A 12,212-nucleotide genomic window follows, 5' to 3' on the forward strand; every position below is an offset into this window, starting at 1 on the left:
GTCCATCAACTGTTTAGTTACCAACATTCTTCAACATATCTTCTTTTTTGTTCAGCAGAGGAAATAAATTCATACAGGTTTGGAACAACTTGAGGGTGAGTAAATGATGACAGAAGTTCCATTTTTAGGTGAACTATCCCTTTAAGTATTTCTCAAATAAGTAAACAGCTTTATTTTTTTTCAGTATATTGTAATAATAAAAAAAACAGTATAATACAGTAAATTAAGATTTTTGACTTGGATTTATTTACACATTACAAGGCTTTAGTGTTAATCACAGAGTATGCATACTAATACAGATTGGAGCATTTTGCAGGTACTGTACTGTATGGCATTTGTCTTCAATATGCTACTGTAGAAAGACTTGTATCATTGTGGCAAGCATTTGCATTTCCTCCAAGTTATCAAATAGTTTTTGCAAGAAACCATTCAGGTTAGGAGAAATGCTGATTATAAAAATAACGAATTCAATGAAGAAATCTGTAAATTTACAATTACAATTTATGAAATATTTGTGTGTGCAAAGCGCATACGCATATAGGAGCTGTAAATGCATGACTGAAATAGCTGCTCGAGAGGTGTTTCAAAGATGGCTGCCGAGTGAAATGACTTGCCTTACAGGGACTTTGGCTATGTCTCCAGTGTGCTTCATGTGTGTAGTACTATTTGTTTTCATCATGTAAAGCACTCCAAATCAATCACACACAACGTGCCATACGAGTTAGTTTGCTGCCTTAAAAGACGCCTCCCTAAATAAGCGGTAACCAGCAAGGCAACTCCCTGGATTTTGAAACATAGATTTTGAATTACTTTTTTCCACAGTTTGCCACTGTTGTGATTTCAGGTTTCTCCACACTTAAACGTCACATAAATATTGACAGCGTTGAGATCTTTAATGTGTAATACAGTTGTCCAGTGTTTTGTCAACTGCATCACACTGTCCTTAGATAACTCCTACAGAAGCTTATTTCACCTCTGAAAAGCTGTTTGCCTTGCATGTCAATCAGACCTGCCTTAAATGGCCCGGGGAGGAGACAGGAGGCTGCGGTCTTACCCCTCTCTGTGATCTGTCATCCTTCACAAACGTCTGCTTTACCTCTGTCTCAGGGGGGATTCATTATATGAACAGGCATTAGCAAACGCCCGCTGAGAGGTTTGCTCTCTGCAAATCTAATAAGCACTTACAGGCGAACCAAAGCAGTAGAGAATCAAAGCTGAGGAAGGAAATGTGCTTTTTAAAGAGTTTACACGAGTGACGCCACATAAATATTTAATCGGGGATGGCGACATGACATGATGTACAGCTGTGTGCGGGCAAGGCGCTGTGCTTAAGGCAAAGACAGTGATTCATTGCACTTATAATTGCCTGAGCTGTTGTTGTAGATGGAGTAGAGGACCTGCCTGCGCTCTTTTGTCAGCTGACAGTAACGAATTGCGGCAACAGGTCCCTTGCCTGTTCGCAGAAAGGGTTTGAAATGTGATGCGTGAAAGAAAGTGTTTTTGTTTGTTTGGAAATGTTTAACTATGTTTCTGTAAGATGAGCCATTTACAGAATCGTTCCATTAGGCTCCTGATGGGCAAGAGGATATGATGTCATGTGCTGGCTCAGCTATAACTAATGGCTCTCCTCAGTCTTCCATACAAGTACGGTTAATGCATTATGGTCCATTCATTCGGTCTTTTAAAGGGGACCTATTATGCAAAATTCACTTTTGCATGCTGTTTGGACATAAATGTGTGTTGGCAGTGTGTGTACACAACCACCCAATAGTGATAAAAATCCACTCACTCCTTTTTTATAAATCCCCATAAATCATCAGCAGTGTCTCCCAACGACCTATTTTCAGAATGCAGCTTTAGTGACATCACTAAAGCCACAGGCCCCGCCCACGAGTGTAGACAGACATAGACCCGCCCTGATCGAGTTCACAGCGAGTTGTACACATCAGTGATGCGCGGGTCAATGTATAAACAACCCGCACCCGACCGACGTTTTCAACTAACCCGCCCGCAACTCGGACCGCAAAAAAAAAAAGTAGAAAATATTGTACCCGACCCGCTTCCTGACCCGCATTTTTGGACAGAGGCAGAGCGGCATTTTTAAAAGGACGGAGCATCGCCCTATTTCCCGCTCCAATTTCGCTCCGCGCACACCACGATTCTGAAGCATGCTCGGTCAAGCCTGACTCAGTCTACTGTTGATGACTGCAAGATGGATTCTATTTTAAGTCAAAACTCGGCTCAATAATGGAGTTCAAAAAGTAGGCTACTTCAAAAAGGAAAATAAGAAGTCACAGGTGTAGGCTACTATAATATAAAACTAACTATAATGTGGTAGAAGAAAACGAATGTGGAGACATCATTCCAGTACAGTAAAGATTCATTTTGGAATCTAAAAAGACACATCTCTCGTAAACATGCAGTGTGATGTGAACACGCTGGGAAGAAAGCAAAAGGTTAGCAAATTGAATAAGGTAACCTGTAACAAAGTGTAAATTAAATATAGCGTAATATTCAAACAATTGATACAAGCCCATTTAAATTTTAATCCTGCGCGCTGCGCAAAAGTTCAGTTATAAGAATGTTGGCCTAATAGGCTAATTTAGCCTACTTTTAAAACGTTAATGTAGGCTATATTTTTTCATATAAATAAATTATATATATTTATATAAATTTTATTTATATTATTAGGCCCATTTATTCGTTTTATTTTACAGCAGTTTGTGTGTACAATGGATATACGCCCATTTAAATTTTAATCGTGCGCGTTGCGCAAAAGTTCACTTATCTGGCCTAATAGTAAATTTACTTTTAAAATTTTTATGTAGGCTATATTTTTGTTTATATAATTGTTATTTATATTATTAGGCCCATTTGTTCGTTTAATTTTACAGGACTTTGTGTACGTAGGCTACATTCCTTCTTACATTGGTCTAATTTGTAATTTGAAATAAAACATTTCTATTTGAAAAATGTTGTTGTTGCTCAGTTCTTTAGGAGGTAAGGCTGTGGTCTAAGCTAAAAGTGATATACATGTAGATTTTTTTTTTTTTTTTTTTCGTTTTTTTGGAGCGAGCGGGGGGCGATTTGAGTGGAGCGCGGAGCAAACTGCGTTGAGCGCTGAGCGATGATGAGCGGAGCGGCCTGATGTAGCTTTGAGCGGGGGAGCGAATGATGAGCGGAGATTCTCACCGCTCCACTCCGCTCATATGCTCTCTTGTACTATATAAATTACAAAGGTTTAATTGGCATCTTTATTTCAAACGACCCGACCGACCGCGACCCGAATATCATTAAAAATATTTTTGGATGACTCATAACCGCGGGTAACCGCGGGTGACCGCAGGCACCCGCTCATTTCGGATCAACCCGCGCATCACTGGTACACATCCACCATTGCTGTACTGACGAGAATGTCTCCCAAGCATTGTAGGTGTTATGTGGCTGGATGTATTAATCCACATAGCTCTCTCTATTTACTCCCGAAATCTGAGGCAGCCAAGACGAGGTGGAATTATTTTGTTTTCAAAGAAAATGCTCCCTCAACTCTACCGAGTTGTACCTGTACCTGTACTTACGCACTTCTTATAATGTGTTTACTCAGCTCTTACGGTGATTTTCTGGAGTAAAACTGATGCTTCATCTTTTGTGTGATGTACAATAAACTTTATTAAACTCATCAGTATATTTTTGATCATCATTCGGACCTGGTCCGAAAGAGCAGACTTGTAGGCTATTAATAGTGGATACAAACAAGCAGATGGCAAATACGTTATAACCATAATTAAACTAAACTATACCTGTTCAATCTCCATACAGCACTCTGACTCTGTAGGCATTATTGTCCGACTCCGGGTCGAAATGAACACTGTTACTGAGAGTTTCTGATATTATCATCATTCCGTGAGATGAAATTGTCCTGAGACTGAGCTCATAAAGCTCCGCCCCCTGTGCCGTGCAGCAGCAGCTTATTTGCATTTAAAGGGATACACACTAAAACAGCGCATTTTTCTGAGCACCAAAAAGTGACAATTTAAACATGCTGTAAAAAATGATCTGTTGGGTATTTTGAGCTAAAACTTCACATACACACTCTGGAGACATCAGAGACTTATTTTACATCTTGTGAAAAGGGGTATAATAGGTCCCCCTTTAACACTGGGTAGGATATTAGAAACTGTCAAAGCAAATGGCTTTGGTTTAATATCTTTCTTGTTTGATTGGGCAAAAGCGGATGTAGTGGTGTTAAACAAAACTTGTTTACATGGTTATTTATCCAATGTAATGCCTGCTGTGGTGTTATAAATGTATAATGGTCCACAAACGGAGCCCTGTTGCACCCCTACTACAAAAGGGCTTTAATCTTAACATGAGCACAGATGAATATTGTATTGCTCATTTCTCAATCATGTTTAATGTAAAGCCTGACAAATATGTGCTAGTGTTACCAAAAATAAATAAATAAAAATAACAGGTTTCCTGAACACTCCACGTCTTCCACGGGTAACTATGGTAGCTATAGCTAACTATGGTTGCAAATGTTGCCATTAGCAACCCAGTTCAATGACTCTGTGTTCCCTGAAAATATGGTTCCAACGAACATCGCACAGCATCGCAAACTTGTGTGTTTTACAGTTACAGTTTTTTTTTTGTGTGTGTGTGTATGTGGTTAGAAGCATAGTTTGTAATCAGTATGTGGACATGTGAAATAGATCATCCTCTTGAACAAATTAAGCAAATTAACATGCAGTATAATCTATATCTGTCATTACATATATAAACATATTTCATTCTACAGATTTTATTTTGTCAAGAGAATAAAAAAAGCCGTTTTGCAGAGTGTGGATGTGGGAATACCCGGTGAACCCCAGAGTTTGACATATTAGAGAACTCATGATTTAATCAAACATCTGGAAATGAAACTAACCCATGACAGCAATATTCTGACATTAATTTGATCTCAAATGATTCATTAACAGAAGTTATTACTCCACCACATGTGTGATGACAGTTCTATTGTTGTGCCATCATGGTTTGAACAAAGGATGTGCAACAAAGTTACTTTGGGTTCAGGGAAACAGTTTTGACCAGCTAGTTAATGTCTCCACCGATGCATGGTTACTCTGATAGTCAAGCAGCGAGTTATGTCATTTTACTTGAAATGCTCACCTGGTTGGGATGCTCAACAAACAACCACAAAAACAGCAATGTATTGATTGCAACATATGGACATAGAGCTTACACAGTTGAATCATCTTATTTTTATTTTTATATTTAGCTGGGATAAATACACTTCACGCTTTAAGTACCACGATTGTCTTAAAATTTATTTGATGAAAGAAAAGTAGAAACAAGTTAGGCAGTTATTAGCTATAAAATCAGTGTGAATAGCATGGTGTTTCTAAACGAGGTTTTCAGTCTTACTGATGGTCAGTGATATTGTACTGTATATGTATTTTAGGGCTGTCAAACTGATTAATCGCATCTTACATAAAAGTTTGTGTTTATATAATATATGTTTGTAAACCAGGGCTGCCAACTCTCACGCATTGAGCGTGAGACTCACGCAATTGACACTTTTCACACGCTCTCACGCCACACATCCATTTTCTCACGCACAGAAAAATTGCGGAGCAAAGAGGTAACTTACTTTTAATATTAAACTAATTCTCAGCTCTTAGATTCCGTCAATTTTATTACGAAATTCAGACAAAAATACGTTTGGCGCTTGTAAATGTGACGTGACAGATCGCTGAGCGCCTCAGTTCAAGTGAACCGATCATCTGTTACTTTTTTATTTAAAGATGCAGTACAACTTACCGAAAGTAGGCCTATACATAATATCGAAATGAGTGTTTTTCAACCACGGAAAGAGGTCAATGTAACAGCAGGAGAACAATTATGTCACATAACGTTACATTTACCTCAGGAAAGCCATTTAATGACCATAGCATGTTAATTGAATAGGAAAAATAGCTAGAGAGGAGATTTTACTGAGCACTATATTACATATGTATTATATTTTTACTTATGTCATTAAATAATTTTAATTTATTATAACAAAAACTGCATTATATTTAATTTATTTTTAACCTTTAATAATACCAGCAGATTGGGCCCTACAGCATTAGGTGAGATTATTTTTTTAAATAAAATTTAAAATAAACATGTATCCAAATTAGTCAATATTGAATCAAAATTGGAATCAAATCACAAGAATGGAATTGAAATCTTGATTTTTTGTCAAGCAATAATAAAAACTGTATCCTACCAGTCATTGTACAATGTAAACATTGTAACATGTTGTCACTAAACTTCATAAAATTCTATTTAGTTACCAAATGTTTTGACAATCACAATTACACTTATTGTGATGCAATATTTGTTTTTACACTCCCTAAAAAAAAAATCTCACTCCAAGCTAAACTCAAAAGTTGGCAGCCCTGTGTAAACATACATTATATAATATGTATATAACATTATATAAACACAAAATTTTATGTTAGATGCAATTAGTCATGATTAATCGATTTGACAGCTCTAATATATATATATATATATATGTGTGTGTGTGTGTGTGTGTGTGTGTGTGTGTGTGTGTGTGAACATAAGATAGACATAATGCAACATAAAACAAAACAATGTAGAGAGATGTTTCGACTCTGTAAGCGACACAAAGAAATAAGGCTGCAAGGTTGCCAAGATACATAGGTGGGAGAGCTAAAGCGATGACTGTTACCGCGGTACTGATGATGCAATCAATTGCAATGTACATCCGGACTCAAGCACTAACAGCTCTCCTTCTGTACTTTTCTCTCTGCACAGACTGTCTACAAACACTGGCTATGTGCCCAGTTCTTCCACACCACACAGATTCACTGCAGCAACAGGATCCCCTGCAGGAAGTACTGCCTGGAGGTCCAGCAGAGGTGTCCCTTCATATTGCCTGACAATGATGAGCTTATCTACGGTGGAAGCCCCAGTTTTATATGCACAGGTGGGCAGTTTGACCTTTTCTCATTCAAACACATTATAGACAATAGACAGTGAAGGGTATATTTATGCTTCGAGGAACTACCAGTACCAGATGAAGGCATCACAGTAGACAGGATGTTACACAAACATTGGATTTGGACCTCCATCAACTGCCTGATTTGGCAGCATTTTTTCATTGGTGTTGCTGATTTTATTAAACACTTTGTCTCTGTTGCCACCTTGTGGCTAAAACAGGAACTTCAATTCTTCCTTCTTTCTGCTTTACACTTACATTGGATGAATGAGCACGATCATATCGTATTTGCACAAAATTTGAGTTGACTCAGTGGATTAATAAATACGTAACTTGGCTTTAAATTATCCTCCATTTGATTTGAATAATTATGCTGATCATGAGCAGGCTATGAACACAGGGGGCATGAAAGGGGCTTCATCTGCTGTGAATGTTGAGAACTATAGGGCTTGTATACACAAACTCTGTTTGCCAGGATATGCTCCTCTCCTAATCCCAGTGGGTGCGTGCTGAGTGGCGCATGTGAATGAGTGCTTTGGCCTCCCAATGGCCTGCAGGCTTGTGCTATAATGAGACAGACTGATGATAAATAGGGGACTGAGAGCAAAACCACACAGACTGGCTGAGTGGTCAGACTGTAATTACCTGCCCTTTAATTGCTTTAAGTATCCCCACTTAACACTGACTCGTCTCACGGTGCTAAACTTTATCATCATCACAACATGACCATAAACACCTGTCATCAATGATGTCTTTTTTTTTTTTTTTTTTTTTTGTAAGAGATAATAGGAGATATTGAAGAAGAATGTTACCTATTTAAAGGAAGAATTTATTTAAATGCTATTCATGCATACAATGACCTGACTACACTTATTATATTATTAGCATGTTTTTAATCTTAATGTCAGGGTGACACAAGTGTTCTGATGTCTGTTGCCTTTGGCTTGCTCAGTTGGGGATATTTTGGGAATATTTAATTTAATTTGATCAATCAATAAACCTCACTAGAAACAAACCTTGTTGTATTATTTTAATTTAATACTGTGAAGCTGCTTTGATACAATCTGTATTGTGAAAAGCGCTATATAAATAAACTTGACTTGACTTGACTTGACATGTGAAGCAAAAAGCCTTATTCAAATTGTTTTCCATAATCCTCTTAGAAAAGTAAAATAATATTTCAACAATAATACCTCACCACTTATTAATCATACCTACAAACTCTAATGTCAGAATTGTCTGAAATGTTCAACTGCTTTGGCATTTTTAGAAGAATATTGATTAATATATATATATATATATATATATATATATATATATATATATATATATATATATATATATATATATATATATATATATTAGGGCTGTCAAACGATTAAAATAAAAGTAAATAAAGTAAAAACAAAATAAAAGTTTGTGTTTACATAATATATGTGTGTGTATGGAGTATAATTATTTTCTATATATATAAATACACACACATGCATATATATTTTAGAAAAATGTGTTATTTATATGTAAAATATTTATATATAATATAAATTATATATAATATAAATATATATACACAGTATATACATGCAAATATTTCTTAAATACTGTATATACATGCATGTGTATTTATATATAGAAAATAATTATACTCCATACACACACATATATTATGTAAACACAAACTTTTATTTTGGATGCGATTAATCGCGATTAATCGTTTGACAGCCCTAATATACAGTGCTATGCATAAGTTTAGACACCCATGCTAAAGTTGACTAAAAAGAGGAATAAAAAATCATCTTTTGGAAATTGAACTTAATGCCTTAATTTAAAAAATGAGGAAAAATCCAACCTTTAAGAACACAAATTTTCTTTGTGAATGAATAATGTATCGTAAATAAATAAATGTTCTTCCTTAAAATACAGGGTGCATAAGTTTGGACACCCCTATGTTAAATTCCCATAGAGCCAGGCAGATTTTTATTTTTAAAGGCCAGTTACTTCATGGATCCAGGATACTATGCATCCTGATAAAGTTCCCTTGGCCTTTGGAATTAAAATAGCCCCACATCATCACATAGCCTTCACCATACCTAGAGATTGGCATGGGGTACTTTCCATAAGATCATCTCTCAATGCAAATCAAACTAGCTATTAGGCTAACTGAAATAAAACCATGCCAATCTCTAGGTATGGTGAAGGCTATGTGATGATGTGGGGCTATTTTAATTCCAAAGGCCAAGGGAACTTTATCAGGATGCATAGTATCCTAAAAAAAAAAAAAAAAAAAAAAAATACTTAAAAATAAAAATCTGCCTGCCTCTATGGGAATTTAACATAGGGGTGTCCAAACTTATGCACCCTGTATTTTAAGGAAGAACATTTATTTATTTACGATACATTATTCATTCACAAAGACAATTGGTGTCCTTAAAGGTTGGATTTTTCCTAATTTTTTTAAATTAAGGCATTAAGTTCAGTTTCCAAAAGATGATTTTTTATTCCTCTTTTTAGTCAACTTTAGTATGGGTGTCTAAACTTATGCATAGCACTGTATATATATATATAACGCTGTTGAAAGTGGAATGGGACCGAGCACCCCAACAAACTTGTAGCCAGTCAGCAGTAGGGGGCATGTCCACTCATGATGGGAGAGGAGAGAGAGTAAGCCAATCAGCAGTGGGGGGTGTGTCCATTCATGATGGGAGAGGAGAGAGTGAGCCAATCAGCAGTAGGGGGTGTGTCCACTCATGATGGGAGAGGAGAGAGTGAGCCAATCAGCAGAAGGGGGTGTGTCCACTCATGATGGGAGAGGAGAGAGTGAGCCAATCAGCAGTAGGGGGTGTGTCCACTCATGATGGGAGAGGAGAGAGAGAGTTGAGAGGAGAGCTGAGCAAGAGATTTGAAGAAAGACTTTAGAAAGAGAGATGGCTGAGAGAGACATTTACAAAAGAAAAAGAAAAAGAAGGGTTATGATCTGCCCAGAGCTTTTGCTCTCTTGTGTACTGTATGTTCATTTCTTTGTTCTTCCTTGTCGTTTGTTCATCATCTTCACTATTAGTATTATTTTGCGTCGCTTCTGCCATGATAAAATATATACTTTTGTATTTTGTTTTTATATATATTTTGAGAAATCGCATTCTGCACCTATAACAATGTATTATTTGCAAAGAAAAAAATGTACCTTGAAAAAAGTAATTATTAAGATGTGTACACTTGATACTTTTTACTCGATGGTCACACCACATGACAGTCATTAAATGAAAACTTTTCTTGAACGTTTTTCCAAACCTTATGAAAGCAACATGAATACAAGAAGTAAGAAGAAGAACTAGATTTTGAAAAGATGTCTTCTTTTACTGTGAACACTTATTTTTCATCAACCCTAATGTGTGTCTTTTGCTGGCCTAGGGCTCCAAGAGGACAACCCCTCAGACGCAGAGACAGAGTGCTGCGATGTCCGATGGGACAGCAGGGCGGACAACAGCTCCACAGGCACTCTCAAAAGAACTCACCCGTCATGTCAGCACGGGACATCCCTGACCTCGTCAGCGGCCTCTAGACTGTGCAACAGCAGACTCAAACTCTGCCTGCTGGTCCTCGTCCTCCTTCATACTGTTGCCACTCTCACAGCATCCCACAATCCCACTGGGTTCAACCTCACCTCCAGCTCCTCCAACGAGGAATGACGGAATAGCCACTCGGTAACACAGTTACAGTGCCGATTCCAGTGACGTGACGGACCGTGGGTGACTTGCTGGTACAGAAACTGTGGACGTGCAATCAAAGCAAACTGACCAAGCTAAACAAACACTGGACAAATCCAATCAACCAACAAGAACAAGGGACAACACCGTAGCCTTTGTTGAAAGAGGCTTCTAGGGGGCGGAGTTCTCTCGCACCACTTTTTTTTACACTGTGTCTATGGTTTGGATTTCTGTTGCACTAGATGACTACAGGATCTAATTCATGTTTCTTTTCTTTTCATTTGGGTCTTTGTGCAGAAAGGATTGGCAGAGACGGATGAGTTAAATGTACAGTATCCAAGTGAATATTCCAAGACTGAGTGCGTGTCCATGTGAGCGAATGGATGAGTGCGTGTGCATGTGTGCCTGTGCTTGCATCCGTGTGTCCACTAAGATGTTCTTCTCGTTTCTATTCATAATCACAAACTCTCTGAATGCTGCTCTATTCATTACGAGGGTTATATATTGCAGTTTATTCGTTGACAAATCTGCCTAGACAAATACCAAGGCACCCAACAAAAAAGCCCAGGTTCAAACTCAGATTCTCCCATTAAGACCCTGTAACCTTATTAAGGTAGTCTGATGTTTTTGTTGCTTGTATGATGTCATTTCCTGCAAGGTCAGGTCAGTAGCTTTGGGGGTCTGGGAACGTTAATGTCGCTCAATTATTTGTTTAAGTGCTTGACTGAAAAGGTCTTTGTTGGGATGTTACCCCCCCCCCCCCCCCCCCCCCCCAGTCTGCCAAAAGATATCAGCCAATTTTAATGTTATATATTATATTAAGATATTATATTCTCTACCCTATATTCTCTAATTGCATGTTAGAACCAGAGTTTAGACTACGCTGCTAAAGTTTTAAAGAAATAAATCCAAACAATCTGAAAAAGAGTAGCTCTCACTCCAAGTACCGTCCAAATTATTTGGCAGCATGAACCCAGCCAATCAGAGCTTACGAGACAAACGACTAAATCACACAGAGAGGATCCATCATTCCTTATACAGTAAAGGGCTTACCCATCATCTACACACATTCAAACACTCCTGCATGTAGAGACTCACGTGGCATGAATAACTCAGTGAAAACAATGTTAATTTTTTACAAAGATAGTCACGTCAGCAGGAAGTTGGGGAGCTCAATCTTGTGGCTCCAGATAGAAGAATGAAGGCCCGTCTCAGGTGGCAGGGCTTAAGGTATCTGCTTCTTTGTGAGAAAGAGAGGCAAAGTTAAGGGCTGATATATTATTTTATGTTTTTTTTTTCTACAGGTATGCTCTAATGAGGATGTGTCACTGTGACACACAAAACGAAGCCTTGAGTTTAACTAAGTTCTTGAAAGCCTCAGTGTGAACCTGTTAAAATGACAGGCGTCACACCTGTGTTTCCATCCTCATAAATGTTAGATACATATACATATACATACACATTTCATAGATCAGTCACAGCTAGCTTTAAGGCTAACT

General features: G+C 37.6%; 1 protein-coding gene across 1 annotated transcript in view; it reads left to right on the forward strand.

The window, feature by feature from the left end:
* nalf1b (NALCN channel auxiliary factor 1b) overlaps window positions 1–11,480 on the forward strand; it is a 160,415-nt gene extending 148,935 nt beyond the window's left edge. Inside the window, exons 2-3 of the mRNA XM_079881435.1 lie at window positions 6,826–6,997; window positions 10,418–11,480. Of these exons, the coding sequence (XP_079737561.1) occupies window positions 6,826–6,997; window positions 10,418–10,695 (450 nt within the window). The 3' untranslated portion in view covers window positions 10,696–11,480. The remainder of the gene's footprint in view (window positions 1–6,825; window positions 6,998–10,417) is intronic.
* Window positions 11,481–12,212: the final 732 nt, after the last annotated feature.

The sequence above is a fragment of the Squalius cephalus genome (genome assembly GCF_949319135.1).
Source record: "Squalius cephalus genome assembly, chromosome: 9".
Lineage (NCBI taxonomy): Eukaryota > Metazoa > Chordata > Actinopteri > Cypriniformes > Leuciscidae > Squalius > Squalius cephalus.